We start from the raw sequence: 20,438 nt of genomic DNA, 5'->3' as shown, positions 1-20,438 counted from the left end.
GGAAAAGGAAGCATTGGGGGTTACAGAGGATGGGCAGACTGGATGGGCCATTTGGCCTTTATCTGCTGTCATGTTTCTATGTTTCTATGATCTGAGCCTTGGAGAATCCAGGTCATTTAGTTCACCCCTCTGCCTCCAGATTCGAGTGTCCCTACTGACATCACGGCTTCCCAAGACTGTCCTGGGGGCTTCACAGCCAGTTCAGTTTTCAGGATATCCACAAATTTACCTCATGCATATTCATTGTGAATGTTCTGAAAACCTGGCAAGGAATGTTCATTTTGTTGGGGGAATTTTGGGCATTTCTTTTTTTTTTTGCTAGGGAAGCAATGTTGAAAGAGTGTTGCACTATTAATGACACACAAAATGTGGTTCCCCTCCCCCCCCCCCCCCCCCCCATCACTTTCATTTGAAAACAACATCCAACAACATGTTAACATTTCTCTTGTTTCAAAGGAATGCACATCCCTACTGAAAAGGGTGTGACTTTAGCTAAATTCTAAGAATGAAGCTTCTAAGGCACTTCAAAACCCAGCAGTCTTAGTACTGTAGTATCCTGTATTCATTAACATAGGCTCCTAACTCAATTTGCTCTTCTGAGGCCAACATTCAGAAGATCTGTTTGTATAATTTAGGGAGTTACCCAAACAAATCTTTGTTTTTGACAAATCAGCCTCTGCCGATTGAATACACTTTGTCTGGACAAAACATATTCAATGGAGGCAAAGTGACGGGTGGTTGGGGGGGGGGGGGGGGTTGATGATACAATTTTAGTTTAGCCAAACCATGCGAACATTCAGTGTTGTCTGGTGAAATTTACTCAAGCGAGTCTGGTCACATGAACAGCTGCCTAAAGTTATCCAGATAGATTTAATCTGTTATATTCCATGACTTAACTGCTAAGTCTATTGACTATATGGTTAAAGTCTCTGGATCGGCTTATCTGGATAACAAATGTTTACTGTGGCAGAAGATATTGGCCTCTAGGCAATCATATTGCATGTCCATCAGGAAAGACCAAGCAGCTATGGTCTTAAAAGTGCGACGGGGAACTTTTAGCTGGACAGTAGGAAGAATGAACTGTGAAGGCATTTCCAGTGCAAGAATGAGAATGGGAGCTCCACCTTTGGAGGATTTCAGGAACAGGTCACAGATATCCATCATGGATCTGCCTAGGGGCAGGGGATGTACCATATGACCTCAAATGAAGGCCATCCTTGCAGGTAGGCAGATGAACTGGGGTAATGGCTTCAGGCTGAACACCCGCTGCACAACTATCACATTCCATTCCTGTGTGTTGGAGGGCCCTGAATTCCTGAGCAGGCATAGGAGGGCCTCTCAAACTACTCTTCAACCCCTGGGGGCCCCACCCCCTTTCTCCAGCAGATTTCTCTTGGGCTCCATCCCACCTAGGGTCAGCCCTGCTTTCTAGTTCCATCATTCTCTGATTCTAGGTGATCTTTTGAAGATCCTTCCATGTCGTCTGATGATCTCTCCTAAGGTCCCGTCCAACGCTGTCTTTCTTCGATTCTCAATAACCTCCTGAGGTTCCTTCCAGCTCATTCTTCCTTGAATTCTGTTCTTCATATCGGACAACCTCAAAGGGTTTCCAGCTTTGCAACCTGATCCTCCCCCCACCCCCGACACTTCAGTCTTTCTTCTTTAAGTTAAATTTCCCTCTCTGCAGCTTCGAATTACATCCTCCAGTCTTGTATACATTACCCCATGTAAATATACTGCCTACCTGGTCTATAGATTGACCTTTGAGGTATCTATAAACAATCATTTATTTATTTATTGGGATTTATTAACCGCCTTTATGAAGAGATTCACCCAAGGCGGTGTACAGCAGGTACAGTTTAACATAAAACTTGCAATTTTCTTAACAGTGTAACAATAGTAAAATGACCAAATATAAACATAAATACAATAAATGAGTTAAAACTTGAGAACAGCAAACTGAAACCTAATAATAGGACTGCCATGAAACAGGATCAAAAATATACACATTTAACAGCACTAAAATTAAAATAACAGAACCATAATACAACATCAGAAAGAGTGGAGGAGTGGCCTAGTGTTAAGGGTGGTGAACTTTGGTCCTGGGGAACTGAGGAACTGAGTTTGATTCCCACTTCAGGCACAGGCAGCTCCTTGTGACTCTGGGCAAGTCACTTAACCCTCCATTGCCCCATGTAAGCCGCATTGAGCCTGCCATGAGTGGGAAAGCGCGGGGTACAAACGTAACAAAAATAAAAATGCTAATGAAATATCTAAGACACACACATTAGAACGTTCATAACAGATATAACATGATGTCAGCATGATAGCAATGAAACATCTAATATGTACACATTAGATCATTCATATAACACAGATATGATGTTAATGCTTTTCTACAATACGGGCACTTGGGATCTTTTAGGGAAAGGAGGAGATAGTGGTTGCTGTGGATGGGCAGACTGGATGGGCCATTTGACTCTTACCTTCCATCATGTTTTTATGTTTTACTAGGCAGCCGAGGGGCCGAGTGAAGATATATGGATGGGTGGTACAGAGTCAGTTGGGATAAACAGATGGGTGGCTCAACTCAACAGCAGAAACAGGAGTGGAGGAGTGACCTAGTGGTTAGGGTGGTGGATTTGGTCCTGGGGAACTGCTGAACTGAGTTCGATTCCCGGCACAGGAAGCTCCTTGTGACTCTGGGCAAGTCACTTAACCCTCCATTGCCCAATGTAAGCCGCATTGAGCCTGCCATGAGTGGGAAAGCGCGGGGTACAAATGTAACAAAAAAAAAAAAACAGAGAAGTGGGAAATAGACCAGGCTAACCAGAGACAAAACGAGGAGACTGCAGTCGATTGTGGACAATTTACTGGTGAAGACTCGACAAGGTACCGTGTTTCAGCTGGTGGCCTGCATCAGGAGTCTTAAAATAAAATGCAACAACATCAAAATGGTCAACAACTGTAGATTCAAGAAAATGGAACAATGTGGGCTTTAAAAAGACCTTTAAATAGAAAATGTGTGGGTTCAAAATTGAGCTGACGCAGCTTCAAACAAGGCAAGTTCTTTGTACAGTTAAACAAGATATAAGGAGCTGGTCTAAGACAGTGTATGTAGCAAGCTAGTCCAGGTGCTGGTGTATAGTCAATAATTCTATCACCTCTGCCACCTCCTCTCCAATGTAAACATTCCCGGTCATTTGCTCCCTCCCCCGGAGCCCCCCTACACGCCAAGCCTGGGAAGCAGCCAGTCTTCATCCTCTCATGGGCTACAGAGAGACCTCATGTATTCCCCGGCTTTGCTTTCACAACTCGGTAATAGCTTTTAAATGCTTGTATTCCAGTCATGCTTATAAATAAATTCAATTAAACTGTCATGAAGTTGGGGAGGGGGGAGGAGGAATGAAAAGACTCAAAGAAAGAAACAGAGAGATGGACGCACACTCACAGACAGGCAGGGTTACTTTGGCAAGGTCTACGCATGCTGACAGAGCTTCTCAAGCCCCAGACATATTCAGGTAAAAACACCTACAGAGAAAAAGACACACACACAGACCGAGAGAAGTACCTAGAGAGCGAGTAGGCCCACTGCAGGTCTGACTAAGCAGCATCTATGGATACAGAGCTGGTTGCCCAGCCCCTGCCTGGCCTCCTTTCCCTGCCCCACCCCCATGGATCTGCCTGGCTTTGTTCTGTGGCTCCCTCCCTCCCCCCATCACCCCTTCCAGCAGTCAGAGCCCCGGCACTAATTGATCCAAGAGTGAATGCCAGAGCACCCTCTACTCAGTCTCTCTCCCATCTCGCTCCCACACTGCAACAGGAATAAATCAGAGGACTCAGAGTGGCGGGAAATGCAGCATCCTCTCCCCAAACCCCCTCCCAATCCAACCAAATATTAAATGTACAATAAAGCTTAGGGAAAGGGGGGGGGAGGGTTGCAGAAGAAGGAGACTCTTATATCTCAACTACCTCTTTTTTCTAAACTTCTCTAAAGCAGATTCAACTCAGTGGGAATCCAGCTTGGCAACATTACAACCCGAATGTGACCTGCATACCAAAGTATTCCCCCCTCCTCTCAAAAAAAGCCACACAAATGTAAAATACAAGACCAGCCTCTCCAAGCTGGAACTGAAGGTTTGGAGGGGATGTCAAAAGGGAGACAGCCATGACAAAAGAAACACAGAGAGGTAACAGAGAAACATCTGCCCCTTCTGCTCCCTCCCCTCCACGACCAGCACCACTTCTCCAGGTGGTGGTTACATACTGCGACCAAACAGGAGGTGGGAGCCTAAGAACATAAGAATTCCCATAGCGGGTCACTGAAAAATCCATCAAGCCCAGTATCCTAATCCAGCCAGTTCACAAACACCAGGGAGAATCCCAAAAAGCAGATATAACTTCACATCACTTGCTTGAGTCTCTACTTATTCTCCTGTCCTGGTGAGGTATCAGTCTCCAGCTTTCCCCCTGCTACCCAGATAAGGGTCATAAGTACAAAAGTACTGCCACAATGGGACAGACCAAAGGTCCATCAAGTCCAGTATCCTGTTTCCAACAGCGACCAATCCAGGTCACAAATACCTGGCAACATCCCGAAAAAGTTCAATATATTTTATGCTGCTTATCCCAGAAACAGTGGATTTTCCCAAGTCAATTTAATAATGGTCTCTGGACTTTTCCTTTAGGAAGCCGTCCACACCTTTTTAAAAACCCGCTAAGCTAACTGCCTTTACCACATTCTCTGGCAACGAATTCCACAGTTTAATTACTCATTGAGTGAAGAAATATTTTCTCTGATTCGTATTAATTTTCCTACTTTGTGGCTTCACCGCATGCCACCCAGTATTTTTGGAAACAGTAAAACATTTCACATCTACCCTTTCCATTCCACTCATTATTTTATAGACCTCTATCATAGCTCCCCTTAGCCATCTTTTCTCCAAGCTGAAGAGCCCTAGACACTTCAGCCTTTCCTCATAGGGAAGTCATCCCATCCCCTCTATCATTTTCTTCGCCCTTCTCTGCACCTTTTCTAATTCCACTATATCTTTGTTGAGATGCAGCGACCAGAATTGAACACAATATTTGAGGTGTGGTCGCACCATGGACCGATACAATGGCATTATAACATCCTCACTTTTGTTTTCCATTCCTTTCCTAATAATACCTAACATTCTATTTGCTTTCTTAGCCGCCGCAGCACACAGTATCCTGATCCGTCCAGGTCACAAATACGAAAAGTAGATACGACTTCACATCACTTGCTTGAGTCTCTACTTATTCTCCTGTCCTGGTGAGGTACCAGTCTCCAGCATTCCCCCTACTACCCGGATAAGGGTCTTCGAATATCGGACCTAGTTAACACAACCACTGTCGATTGCAACTGGCACCACATTTTCCAGCAGCCCACTGGAAAAAGAAGCAGAGAGGGAACTCTTCGCCCCCTCCCCCAATTAGTATGGCCAGAGAAAAATCAGAAGATGCAGGAGATTGAAAGGAGACGGGAGGGGGAAAGATAAAACGTGTGCAGTATCAGTGCAAGAGGAAACAGCTGCAAGGGGCTGGGAGGGGTGGGGCAAGAGCAGAAATGTAGACTGCAATTTGTCAGTAATTAAAAAAAGAAGAAGAAGAAAAAGACAGATTTTATACAGACTCTCGCAGCAAACACTGAACTGTCAAATGATGTTCAGGAGGGTGGGCACAGGAGATATGAAACATAAAATCCCATCCCAGAATGATACTTCTCCCCTTCCCCACCCCCAAAGGGAGCTGCACCCGGGTGGGGGGGGGAGATATTTTGATTCTTATTACACAGAGCTAGCTTCTCCATCGGGACTTCAGTCTTCTTTGAAGGGTGCGACAGGGCAGAGTGGCACTGGGGGCATGGGATGGGGTGCCAATAAGCACCTGCTCATTAGGGATAGGGTGAATCAGTTGGGGGGGGGGAGGGGAGGAGAGTAGCCTAGTGATTAAAACAATGGTTTGAGAACCAGGGAAGCCAGGGCCCAAATCCCATCTCCATCCACTTACACCCCTTCTGATTTGGGCAAGTCACTTAATCTCCCACTGCCTCTAGCACCATCTTAAACTCTAAGTGGAGTGGAGGAGTGGCCTAGTGGTTAGCGCACCGGTCTTGCAATCCAGAGGTGGCCAGTTCAAATCCTGCTGCTGCTCCTTGTGATCTTGGTCAAGTCACTTAACCCTCCATTTCCTCAGGTACACACTTAGATTGTGAGCCCTCCTGGGACAGAGAAATATCCAGAGTACCTGAATGTAACTCACCTTGAGCTACTACTGAAAAAGGTGTAATCTAAATAAATAAGCCAGAGCTTCTAAAACTGTGGGTCAGGATTCCAAAACCTGCCTATTATTCTGCACCTGCAGGGGGGTCAAATAATTAATTGTACCCTGCTAAGATGGTAGATTTTGTGGTATAGAAGTTTGCAAAATAATTTAAAAAATAATACAATACAATACAATAAATTAAATTAAATAAGTGGCCACAATCATGGGGTCACAGCCACAAAAAAGATTGGAAATCTTTGTCCTAAGCTCTCTGGGGCAGGGGCTTATCATACCCGAACATCATCATCATTACCTTCTCAGGGACAGGGTGGCAGATGTCCAGACCAAACATCCACCAGAGGCGGCAGCTACCAAAGTGGTGAAATTCTAGTCTAACATGGGGCCTCAAAGGCAGGGGGAGGGAAGGAAAACACCATGGATGGAGTAAGACCTATGACAGCACAGAGAGGCAGACCAGAATCAGTCTCCCAATTTCCATCCGTGGTCTTCACTCCCACTCCTCAAGGACCATCAAAGGATCAGGCTCATGTGAGAGAGAGATCTGCATGCTTATGACCTCCCCTGTATGAAAATACCCTCATGCATATTCATTAGAGATATCCTGAAAACCTGACCTGCTGACAGTGCGAGGATTGGCAAGAGCGACCGAAACGTGTTAACAATCCCAGGGAGGCAAAACAGGTGAAACTTTAAAACAGGACCAGCTCTGACCGTTTCCGCTGACCCGAGGCACCTGGCTGCAACGGAGAGGGCTGAGAACAGAAAGGGGCCGTAATAACCCTGGTTCTGAATTACTTATTCCTCCATTCTGCATTATAATGCAGCCATTCCCAGCCCAGTCCTCGGGCATACCTAATCCGATCAGGTTTTCAGGATATCCACAATGAATATTCATGAGTTACATTTGCATTCTATCATGCATATTCACTGTGGATATCCTGAAACCCCGATGAGACTAGGTGTGTCCGAGGACAGGGTGAGAAATGGCTGTTATAATGTCATGTAACATTAATAGCGGCAACCCTCGCTTAGAAATTTCTGTTACAAGCTCATGCTGGACAATTAACTATGTTTTTCTAATAAGACGAGATTAATCACATTATTATACGTGCCATACATTAGTATGCAAGTAGAACAATACCATTTGATCACTTTAAACATATACCGGCCGATATTGAAAACCATTTAACCGGACAGGAACAGCACCCAACCGGTTAAATGGTACTTGACCAGCTATCTGGCTAACTCCCACATCTGACTATCAGCCTCATAGGGGTTAATATTCAACCAGCAGCGGTCAGCGGGTTTTTTAAATGCTGACTTGCTACCAAAATTATGCCAGGCCATGTCCAGGAACACCGGCTTTAAATATCCGGTATGTGTGGCTGGCACTTTACTACTACTACTACTACTTATCATTTCTATAGCGCTACAAGGCATACGCAGCGCTGTACACCATACATAAAAAGACAGTCCCTGCTCAAACTAAACATTGCCAATATTTAGCCCCAAAGACAGGGATGCTATTTATAGAGCACTATTTGGCTGGTTTAACTTAACTGGTTAAGGACAGAATATCGGCATTTGTCCGGTTAAGTGATGACTAGAGAATTGCATGGGGGACACAGAAATTTTGCCCGTCCCCACTGGAATCTCCTCCATCTCCACCCATCCCCTGTACTAAAATAACCCAACTTAACAGTAGCCCATGTTGATAAAACGAACTTCCCCTACATAAGTATTGCCATAGTGGGACAGACCGAAGGTCCATCAAGCCCAGCATCCTGTTTCCAACAGTGGCCAATCCAGGTTACAAGTACCTGGCAAGGTCCCAAAACAGTACAATATATTTTATGCTGCTTATCCTAGAAATAAGCAGTGGATCCCCCCCCCCCCCCAAGTCCATTTTAATAATGGCCTATGGACTTTTTCTTTAGAAAGCCAGCCAAACCTTTTTTAAACCCCGCTAAGCTAACTGCTTTTACTACATTCTCTGGCAATAAATTCCAGAGTTTAATTACACATTGAGTGAAGAAATATGTTCTACAATTCATTTTAAATTTACTGCTTTCTAGCTTCATTGTGTGCCCCCTAGTCCTAGTATTTTTGGAAAGAGTAAACAAGCTGTCAACCATATTCATTAATTTTTTTTAGTGCTATTATAATTGCTAATCTAGCTGAGAAACACAAAGAAAAGATAGGCAGCCTGACCTGGCACTAGACTTCCATGGGAACCCCACAGGAGTCCCATGGACCTGAAGGGGATCCCCACGGGGTTCCTGCAGGAATCATGGAATTTCCACTAACCCTGCTTCCGTGCAGCTCTCTGGTGCCAACTCTGCCCCGATACTGCCCTCAGACCTCCCACAACATTGCCAGTTTCAGCTTTAGCAGTTAGGGGGGGTGGGGGGTGTTCAGCGGCACTATCCGGGCCTACTCAGTGCCACCGGGCAAGAAGCTCTCTTATCCGGTTAACCAGCTTTGAACACTAACCCCATAATTGTAGGGGACGATAATCAGAGTGGCTTAAACGGGCAGGAGAGGCTCCCGTCAATTAAACCAGGCTGAGCCAGCTGGCCACCTATGTTCAGAGGCAACCGGGCAATGCTGCTGTATATCGGTTCTAATTGCCCCGTCAGTACTGGTATCTGCATACTGAACCAGGCAAGTTGGACCACAGAAAAGCCAGTCATAGCTTTTCCTGGTTAGGTATACGGATACGGTACTGGATATCAGCCATATCCACCCAACGTCTGGATGCTGCCACGCACGCGGATCCATGCAATGCCCATTTTTAGCCGGCGGCAATCCTGAGGTAGTCTTGCCAAAAGTACAAGCTCATTTTTTATATTTCTCAGTTTACATCCCCTGAGAATTTTAAAATGACCCCCTTCTCCCCACCCTCAACAAAAACAGGAAAGGCTGCACCTTTTTTTCAGGTGGGGTGGGGGGTGGCTAGAGCCAGCTAGCTCAGTCTCACAGGTCCCCTATGTCACACAGTTTGCATAGTTACTGGAAATAAATCCTCGAAAAAAAGGAGGGGAGAGGTAAACTTACACACAAGCCGCCTCTCCGTTTGAATATATGACACACCTTCCACCGTTCTCACATGGCTTGAAACCGTCCAAACACTGTAAGCCTGGGAAGAGAAGGGAAAAAAAAAAGTTATAACTGGGATCCGAAGAGCAGACAGCGACGTACGATGACACAAAATCCAGCCAGCATGGTGCAATTATATCCCAGCGTATACGAGTCCTTATCCCCTGTTTTCCAGGGTGAAAGCACATCCGTTCCCCCCTCCCACCTCGCCAATCTCAATCCCAGGCAGGTACATAAATAACTCAATAATTCCCCCAAATTCTACCTGGGACAGTACATAGTCAAACAGAGGGGGAGAGAGGTGGCCAAGTCTGACTTGCATGGAGGGATGGCAGTGTACCTGGGTGTGGGGATGGACAGGGCAGTGGGCAGATCCCCCCCCCCAAAAGGGTGGCAGGATGGCTTGGCGATACTTCCCTTTTACCTCCTGCCGGCACTCAAGCTAAAAGTTGTTTTATTTCAGCAAACATATGTCTTCAGTTAATTTATTAAGTTTTGAGTTTGTAATTTCACTTTCGTTTTGAGATGTATTGAGTGGTTGTCATAACTTGCTTAGATATTATAGATAAAGTAGGATAGAAATTTGATAAATAAATAAACAAGACTGCTGGGTTGACAGGTCAAGGAGAGATTGAGAGTGAAGAACTATTTGCTCAATTTTTTTTTTTTTTTTTGAGTACAGTGATTGAAAGATAAGTCCCTTCACAGTATTTTTGGCCTCTAATAGGAGAACATTGGTGGTTTAATGTCATGAAGGCTAGCGGAAGGCTTTTTCCCATGTGCAATGAGGGTTTACTGCCACCAGAAGGGACGGAGCCCCACGCATGGGCCTGGGGGGGGGGGGCGTCTCATTATCAAGGCGGGCTTTGTGTAGTCCAGTGGTTGTATTTTTCAGGAATGTGATAAATCTATTTGGCCCATGTGGAGATCCATCCCTGTGATGGATAGAAAAATTATGTACTTCACAGCTGCAGCTGGGAAGGAGGAGGGGGCTTATGAATTAGCTGGCCCAAGGACCCCCAAAAGCTTGTGATCCGTCCCTGGCCACCAGTAGTTTTTGAATTGGTTGCATGATCACACGGTTTTCCCTTCCTTGTTTTTTTGTATTTGAAAGTATTAAAAATGTTACATGTCGAATCGTCTTTTGCTTTTGAAAGTAAATCAACAGCCAGAATTAGGATAATGTAGGCAGGGGTAGGCCAGGTCAAAAGGCCCTTATAGAGAGAGTCAGAAGCCGCAGTGTTTTGGAAGGAAGAAAAACACCAGCAGTGCAGCAAAGACAGCTGCTGGTTCCGCGGAATCTTAGCAGAGATTGGGTGGGCGACGCCAGTAATTGGGAAACAAAATGGGAGCTGGGCAGACGTCTACGGTCTATGTCCTGATAGTGACTGAATAGATAGGGATGGGCTGGAATGTAAATTTTAAGGGGCTTCGACATTAGCTTCAGAACGTTTAGTACAAGAAGAGTGCTGGGCAGACTTCTACGGTCTGTGCCCTGAGAATGGCAAGGACAAATCAAACTCAGGTATACATATAAAGTATCACATACCATGTAAATGAGTTTATCTTGTTGGGCAGACTGGATGGACCGTACAGGTCTTTATCTGCCGTCATTTACTATGTTACTCTTTGGGGTTCTACATGGAATGTTGCTACTAATTGGGATTCCGGAATCTTGTAACTCTTTAGGATTCCAGAACCTTCAGAACTTTTAGGGGGCTTCGACATTAGCTTCAGAACGTTTAGTACAAGAAGAGTGCTGGGCAGACTTCTACGGTCTGTGCCCTGAGAATGGCAAGGACAAATCAAACTTGGGTATAAAGTATCACATACCATGTAAAATGAGTTTTATCTTGTTGGGCAGACTGGATGGACCGTACAGGTCTTTATCTGCCGTCATTTACTATGTTACTATGACCCACGTCCCAAGTATTCAGCACTGGTCCCCACAGGTCACCCCTCCTCTTCCTCTCCCTCCCCCCCCCTCACACTGGATCCTGCTCTGCCCCACTTTCAGACCTTGTGTTATAGATTTGTTTGCAGTACACCAGAATCAAAAGGGCCAGTTCTTCTCGCAAGATCTGTGGCAAGCCTCGAATTCATGAATTCAAATCTCAACACGGCCAGCTCTGCCTTTTATGCTTCTAGCAGAGAAAATGAAAGCCGGATTGTACCGAGGCGGTAAAACCTCTTTCATTCCTTTTATGTCAGGTTCTGAGTATCAATGCCACCCGAGAACAAGAGAGCTCTTATTCTGAGTAAGATGGCAGGAATCAACGCTGACAGTTCGAAGTGGGTCAGGTCCCAGTACTGGGGCCCAGCAAGAGGGGAAGCCCTTCCTCTTCTTGTTCCCCTTCCCAAGGGAATTGAGAAGTAGAATGGAACACAGCAGTGGCTCTTCACACGTGCCTCAAGATGGTTTACAAAACTGGTTTCAGGCATGGTAAGTTTACAATCTAGATCAGGGGTGGGCAACCTCGGTACAATGGAGGAAGTGCATGCAAATAGATCTCATGCATATTCATTGGGGAAATCCTGAAAGCCTAACTGGGTTGCAGCCCTCGAGGCCCGAGGTTGCCCACTCCTGATCTAGATAGGTACTACTACTACTACTACTACTTAACATTTCTAGAGCGCTACTAGGGTTACGCAGCGCTGTACAAATTAACAATTAAGGACGGTCCCTGCTCGGAAGAGCTTACAATCTAAAGGACGAAATGTCAAGTTGGGGTAGGTAAGTATTCCTGAGAAGAGGTGAAGTGGTTAGGTGCCGAAGGCGATATTGAAGAGGTGGGCTTTGAGCATTGATTTGAAGATGGGTAGGGAGGGGGCACGGCGTATGGGCTCAGGCAGTTTGTTCCAGGCGTGGGGTGAGGCGAGACAGAAGGGGCGGAGCCTGGAGTTGGAGGTGGTGGAGAAGGGTACTGAAAGGAGGGATTTGTCTTGAGAGCGGAGATTACGGGTTGGGACGTAAGGGGAGATGAGGGTAGAGAGGTACGGGGGGGCTGCAGATCGAGTGCATTTGTAGGTGAGTAAGAGAAGCTTGAACTGTATGCGGTATCCGATTGGGAGCCAGTGAAGTGACTTGAGGAGAGGGGTGACATGAGTATATCGGTTAAGGCGGAAGATAAGACGTGCGGCAGAGTTCTGGATGGACTGAAGGGGAGATAGATGGCTACGTGGGAGGCAATGTCCAAAATCACAAGGAGTGTTGGGTGCAGGAGTGGAATTTGAATCCTGGTTTTCCTAGTTCTCCAAGTTCCCAAAACTGGATTCTGGGAGTATGTGAAAATCGACTCAAAGGACTGTCTTTCCCACAAACCTCACAAAGGACTCCATGTTCTCCTGCTGACCCTGCCATGAAACAGCAGGAACGATGCTGGTGTGTCTGTCAAGGGTTCGCTCACTACCACTTTAACTACTTTACCCTTTCCAACCCCACCCAAAAAAATAAATTTCATGAACTGTTAAGCTGAATCAAAATAAAGGGCAGGGGGAAACTTCTATGTCAAAAAGTCCAAGCAAGGAGAAGTAGAAGCTGACCAAAAAAGGCGAATCCACCACTGGAGATTTTGTGAAGAAACACTTTATTGTTGCTGATATAGGATGACCCAACAAGGTCCGTGTTTCGGCACCACAAAGCACCACAAGCAATAGTTCACAACAATGGACCAACGCTAACAGCCACAGCGGTAGTCTCAAGTCGCAGCAGCGGAGGCAGCAGTGAAAGCAGCAAGCTCGCCTCCAGAGGGAAGGGAAAGCTGGAGGTGGAGCTTGCTGACTTGAGACTACCGCTGTGGCTGTTACTGTTGGTCCGTCGATGTGAACAATTGCTTGACCCCTGATGTAGGCGAAACACGGACCTTGGCAGGTCATCCTGTATCAGCAACAATAAAATGTTTCTTCACAAAATCTCCAGTGGTGGATTTGCCGTTTTGGTCAGCCTCTACTTCTCCCTGTTAAGTTGAATCTCTATGCAAATGGAGAGAGGCTCAGGGGGGGGGGGAGGGTCCCTGTGAGCCACCACCTTCCCACACATTTTTCCTCTTGATTCCACAGCTCATGATAGCAGTAGGGTTGAATTCTGCCAGCTGCATCGACCCCCTACTGACCGCAAATTAACACTTAGTGAAGAACAGACTGGACTGTGTCAATGGACTTTATGAAGGGTATCGGCAGCCAGGGGATGAAATGAATGACCAAACGATAGGATACGGTAATTCCCAAACTGGGTTCCGCAGAACCCTAGTTCTTTTCAGGGGTTCAACGAGTGAGGAAGTCGGCAGGGTGCTTTGGACCCACCGGCAGGCCCGCACATACTCAGTTCAGCAGCATGAACTGAGCATGTGCAGGAGTGCCAGTGTCAGCGGCTGAAGCATGTCGCTGACTTCCTCATTGCTTAGGCAGCACGGGCATGGAACTCTTTGACTAAACTGAAGCAAAGGTAGACCTCTCCAAAGCAGCACAAGGTAGTTGGGGAAGGGGGAAGAAGCTGGATCGAGGGAGCAGTGGTGGGGGGGGGGCAGTCTGAGAAAGAAAGGGTGGTGCTGAATCAAGGGTGGGGTGGAGGGAGGGAAGAAAGGGAGATGCTGAATAGAGGGTGGGGTGGAGGAAGGGAAGAGAGAGGGAGAGACATTAGACCTAGGTGGTGGGAGGAAGGGAAGAGAAAGAAAGAAAGAGACATTAGACCTGGGGGGGGGGGGGGGGGGGGGGGGGGGGGGAAGAGAGAGACCCAAGATGCTGGACTAAGGGGTAGGGCAGAAGGGAAGAGACATTGGGGACTCTGGGAGGGAGGGAGAGGGTTCCTCAGTATATGAAAAAATATTTTAGGGGTTATATTATAGTAAAAGGTTTGGGAATCACTGCTCTGATATTTAATGAGGTATACAATATGCACAAGATATATTTTTCATTGAAGAAATATTTCCTAATTCTACTCCTCTCTCTGTCTCATCTCTTGCGCTTTCATCACTGGGCAGGATGAGCCAACCAAGGAAGTGATATCATTTCAGTGGAAGGCCATCTCTCAACAGACCACCACTAGCCAAATCAACAGCAAAGGCTGGTTCCTCCCCCTCCCCATACTGCTGAGAGAGCTGATGAGTCAAAAGGCCTGGCCCAATGCCAGGCAGGCAAAAAATCAAGACCAGAACCAAACAGAAAAAAAGATGAGGACAACAGAGGGACAGACAGACGGCTTTACCCTCAATGCCACCAGGAAGCAAATGAGAGACATCACACTGGTAAGTTGAGGGTTGGGCCAATCCAGAACCTAGAACCTCAGGACACTAAAATGGGATATACACTGCAGTTGCACAAAGAGGTCAATTTACTAATTCAATCTATTCACTAATAACACATATTAATAGCATTAGCACATGCCTAACACGTGTTTCCTTTCCTGCAAATATGCCCATTCTTCAGGATACAAAATTCTACCACAGACTATCGTTTTAATCTTCTAAAACAGGGGGGCATTCATTCTAGAACAAGGGATTGACCACAGGAAACCGGTGAAATCTGGTGCATCCCCTCTATCTCACCAGTTTAACCCAGTTATCCCCTGCCACCCCTTGAACAGAGAAGACTCGCTGCCTTAGAAAAACACTGGACTTTCAGCTCAAACGCACGTCCTCATTATTCAGGTTTCCATAACTTCAGGGGAGAGGAGATATGATAGAGGTCTATAAAATAATGAGTGGAGTGGAACAGGTAGATGTGAATCGTTTGTTTACTCTTTCCAAAAATACTAGGACTAGGGGACATGCGATAAAGCTAAAAAGCAGTAAATTTAAAACGAATTGGAGAAAATGTTTCTTCACTCAACATGTAATTAAACTGTGGAATTTGTTGCCAGAGAATGTGGTAAAAACAGTTAGCTTAGCAGGGTTTAAAAAAAAAGGTTTGGACGACTTCCTAAAGGAAAAGTCCATAGACCATTATTAAAATGGACTTGGGGAAAATCCACTGCTTATTTCTGGGATAAGCAGCAGAAAATGTTTTGTACTTTTTCGGGATCTTGCCAGGTATTTGTGACCTGGATTGGCCACTGTTGGAAACATGATGTTGGGCTTGATGGACCTTTGGTCAGTCTCAGAGTGACAATACTTATGTACTTATGATCCTTGCACCCTAAAGGGGTGCATTGAATGCACGGGGGGGGGGGGGGGCAAGCTGCTGAATGGGCAGCCCCTCCCCCCAAAAAAAATTCAAAACAGCCCGCAGAGTCTCCCCTGACACACACCCACCATAGAAGTCTCTCCACAGGCAGGAGAAATTGTTCAGTTCCTGGGAAGAAGCTGCTGACACAGAAACAGAAAAATATGACATATCTGAAGCTTCAGATTCGTATCATTTCAGTCCAGTACAGAGAGAAAGTGGCTCAAGTGATACAGCAATAAGCTGAGAACCAAGGAAGCCAAGGTTCAAATCCTGGTTCTGTCACTGCCACTCTTGGTGACCTTGGGCAAATAACGTTATCTCTTGTTATCTCAGGTACTCACTTGGACTGAGAGCTCTCTGAGGTAGGGATAAAGGAGAAATTAGACCTTACCTGCTAATTTGCTTTCCTTTAGTCCCTCCTGCTGGAGGGCACGCACAACCCATCAGTCCAATCCTGGGCCGGAGGGACGCTAAGGAATTGAATTTATCACCACTGTATAGTGCTGCATACATCGAGTAACACTATACAAACGATCAGGTACTGTCACAATCCAGAGACGAAACACCCAAGCAGACAAGTGCAGAGCCAGAGAGAAGCTCCCGGAAGCCCTCTCGGACTGGCCAGTCCAACTAGAACTACCAAATATCAACAGAGATCTCTACCACAGCAGACCTCTCTGGGTTAGAAAATCCAGGAGTCAGCCAGGAGGGGTTTAGATGGAGCTTGGGAAGCGATAAGGGCCTGGCCAGGACTTAAAACCATACTGAGCTCTGCAGACATAACAACCTCTAGTCTTTAGACACAACAACCTCTGGAACAGTCACTGTCACCAAAGCCAGTGTATGAGAGTGCAAGGGAATTAATCTGTGTCATAACTCAAACAAGAACTCAGCAGACAAAAAAAAAATTAAAACACCAGGCCTGGCTGTCCTCAGCTCACATTCTCTCCCTACTACCTATCACAGACCCAATGACCTTCAGTTTCCCCACTGCCAAAGACTCTAAAGACTGCCCAAGGCTCTCACAAGTTTTGCTACTGCTTTTGAATCCTGGACAGGCCGTTTCACACATCCACCACCCTTTCAGTGAAGAAATATTTCTTAATTCACCTCTGAGTGAGTCCCCCACCTCTCCCGGGATTCTCCTAAGAGGACCTCAATGTTCTTCAATTTCCTCCCAGCTCTATTAGAGAATGACAGGGGGCAAAGTTTGTCTCCGTCCCATCCCATCCCCACAGATTCTGTCCCTGTCCCCGCGAGCTCTGTCCTCATCTGAAGAAGCCTCAAACAATTATGATTTTATATTGAAATCTTTTTATTAAAGTGTAAAAAGGAACAATATGCTGTGAAACTGTTGTTTATAAATCACAAATAGAAAACAATAATAACAACAAGCAACTATAATAACCCCCCCCCCCCCCCACCACCACCCTCTACCCTTCCAACCCCAACAATAGATGACTTCTACTACCCCAAGGAATCCTAATCCACCCTATTAAAATGTCCAGGGGTACAAAATACAACCCGTTCTGTATACCCTAGTGGGGAAGAAATATGACCTATGAAGCACTGTTATGGTTTTTTTAATCTGTGAATGAATAAGTCATCAAAAATCTCAGGATTCAGTCTAGATCTCCTGTCCTCCACAGTTCTTCAATCAAAGATGTCTTCTTAGAAGATGTGCTGGTAGAAGGAATGTACAGGATCCCCCGTGCAAATTTTGCCAGTTGTGGCCAGCACTTTTGCTTGTTCCCCCCCCAAAAATGAAAATATTATTGCCTTCATCACTCGAACATAACTAACTGTCCAATTCATCACCAGCCTCCAAAGTAGAGAATGACACGGGGACAAAGATTGTCCCTGTCCCCACGAGCACTGTCCCCATCCCCGCCTTATTCTTGCAGGATCTGTCTCCGTGTCATTCTCTGTCATATCTCCGTTTCTCCTCTGGACAATAGGTTCTCCTGCAGTCACAACGGAGCCTCGCATCGCTGCCCACCCGAAACACTGGTTGACTTTAAACCACACATTGTGCCATAAAAGCCGTGATCAGGCGGAGAGTTGCATTTCAGCTAGGTCTCGACGGTGGGAGAACTGCGGCACATAACTGATGCGCTTTATGTTCCTTATCAGACACTCCTCTCAACAAACATGTACCCGATTCCAAACCCCATCGTCTGTCAGAAGTAAATTTTCCCTCCCCCTATGCCCCCCTCACCAGGGCTCACTGCCCCCCCCCCCCTTTCACCACTCCATGGCCCTGACGCTCAGAAGCAAATGCGGGCAGCTACAGGCTAATAAGCGCCGGACTGGAGCCCATATTTGCTAGTGTGGAATGCTCAGAGGGCTGTAGCGTGGGGAACAATGACAGCGCCAAAGGATCGCGCAAGCTAATCAAATTTTAATTAGGTCATTTTCGATTCACGACGACGCTCTAAGAAGAGCGCCCTGATCAAAGGCACCCTTACCGCTGGGAACATTACGCCAGCTCGGAGCTGGCGTTAGGTATCTCAAGAGGCCAAGAAGTGTCTCTGCTGGTGTCCGATGGATCCATAGGCTGTGCGGGAGGAAACCGACCCAGAACGTTGCATTTATCTCAGTTTAATGAATACATCTGGCGGGTCTTATGTTTTAACGGTTTCAGTTTGTTTTACAATCCAGCGTTTCTACAGTGCTATTCTTACTGTACAAGTTAAACCTTTATGGGGGGAAGGAGTGTTTGTGGACGGCTGATTTATTAAACTCTGGCACAAGTTTTGCTCACCTGCACGATTGTTACAGGTTTAACATTCTTTCTCTGTTAAAGAGATACGAATTTTGCAGGGGAGACCACCCTCTGACGAATTAACGCACAACGAGCACATATACCAGACACCAACCTCCCACCTTAACTTCCCAATGCTACGAGCACGCTTATATTTGCATCTCATTAGCGTTGAGCATTTGGGAGTTGTTCCGACACACTGTTCCGGCGCTGCTCAGAACAGCATCGGAGTTTTGAGCATCGGGGACTGAGTGACATCTAGATTCAGATTCAAATAACTTTATTGGCAACTGTACATGTGTTGACAAAGCAATAAATTTAAAGGGCAATTCTATAACAAAAACCCTGCCGTTCACATGCCTCATGTATGAGTAAAGGGAAATGGGACTTGATATACCGCCTTTCTGTGGTTTTTGCAACTACATTCAAAGCAGTTTACATAGAGTATACAGGTACTTATTTGTACCTGGGCAATGGAGGTTAAGTAGGAGTTGAACGAAGTTCCCCAGGATCAAGGTTCACTGAACTAACCACTAGGCTACTCCCCCACTAGCAACGTTCTATGTAGAACCTCAACTAGTAGCAACAGAACCTCAAATAGTAGCAACATTTCATGTAGAATCTCAAATAGTAGCAACAGAATCTCAAATAGTAGCACATTCCATGTAGAATCTCAAATAGTAGCAACAGAATCTCAAATAGCAGCATATTCCATGTAGAATCTCAAATAGTAGTAACATTCCATGTAGAATCTCAAGTAGTAGCAACATTCCATGTTCCACTGCACTAACCACTAGGTAACTCCTCCACTAGCAACATTCCATGTAGAATCTCAAACAGTAGCAACATTCCATGTAGAATCTCAAATAGGAAAAGGGAAACGGGCCTTGATATACCGCCCTTTCAGTGGTTTTTGCAACTACATTCAAAGCGGTTTACATGGTATATACAGGTATAGAGGCATTTATATACTTAAGACTGCTACATCACACACTTAGGCATGCCAACTTATACCAGCCATTGATCTGAGGGCACTTAAATTTTAGTGTGCCAACACAGCTTAGGCACAGCTAAGTGCCATTATAGAACCCGCTGTGGCACCTACATCTTGGTGCCAAGTTATAGAATTGCTCCCATGATGTTTCTGTCCCTCTAGCACAGGTCTCGGCAAACTGGAAAACACAGAAGGACTAGAACAGGGTATCACGATTGCTGGGTGAGCTCCCCAAAAACAACAGATTAATTTAACACCCCTGACATCCCCCACCCCACCCCACCCCCACCAACCGTGATCTGCCCCAAGATAAACTGGTAGGTTAAGAAGTACCATGACTATTCTTCGGTGATACTTTTGGGGGCTGATGTTACTAGTAAAGAGGAACCAAGCAGCTCTGCCCTTCCTTCCACACATAAAAACAGCAATCTAAGTTTCAGCTACAAAATTATAAATAAAGTTCTAGCTGCTTCCTCCGTGCTAACAGCAATAGGAAGCAAGAACCATCTCTGGTTCCCAGAACCGCCTCACTTGAGCATGGAAATCAGCAGGACCGGATGGGTGGGGAGAGATCTTTTATTTCTTTTTCAATGAAGCTTAGGGTGCTTATAGTTGGAGGGGTGAATGGCTTATAAATTGAGTTCATGTTGCTGAATCACAGCCCTGATTCCAATTGAGCTAGAAGTCCAGGGGGCAAAGTCAAAAAGAAAAGGGGAACTATTTTAAGAATATTCTAATTGTACCATTGACTCTAAATTTTAATAGGAAATCATTTACAACCTCACCCAAAGGCCATATATCACTTTAACAGTCTATCTTTGACTTTAACCCAGAATATAGAACAGTTTATTTTGTCATGTTTCCTTCCAGACCCTGACATACTGGCTATTTTCAAAGGCACAAGTTTGAGCCAAGTATTTTCCCCTTAGGCAAATAATGAGAATAAAACCATCAGATCCAGCTCACAAGGTTAAGCAGGTGCCCCGGGGTCCCAGTAACATCATCTGTATGTTTAATTTCTCGTGTGCCCCGTGAAGAGAGCAAGTGCACTGGGCTACTTTGACACAACCGTGGCAGACTTAGAGATTTTGAAACACAAGCATGTGCGAG

General features: G+C 45.8%; 1 protein-coding gene across 1 annotated transcript in view; it reads right to left on the bottom strand.

The window, feature by feature from the left end:
• Positions 1-20,438, bottom strand: part of NOTCH3 (notch receptor 3) — a 144,013-nt gene that overhangs the window by 103,698 nt on the left and 19,877 nt on the right. Inside the window, exon 2 of the mRNA XM_030197189.1 lies at positions 9,367-9,448. Coding sequence (XP_030053049.1) covers positions 9,367-9,448 — 82 coding nt within the window. The remainder of the gene's footprint in view (positions 1-9,366; positions 9,449-20,438) is intronic.

This window comes from Microcaecilia unicolor, chromosome 3 (genome assembly GCF_901765095.1).
Source record: "Microcaecilia unicolor chromosome 3, aMicUni1.1, whole genome shotgun sequence".
Classification (NCBI taxonomy): domain Eukaryota; kingdom Metazoa; phylum Chordata; class Amphibia; order Gymnophiona; family Siphonopidae; genus Microcaecilia; species Microcaecilia unicolor.
This window is presented reverse-complemented; position numbering and strand designations above follow the sequence as displayed.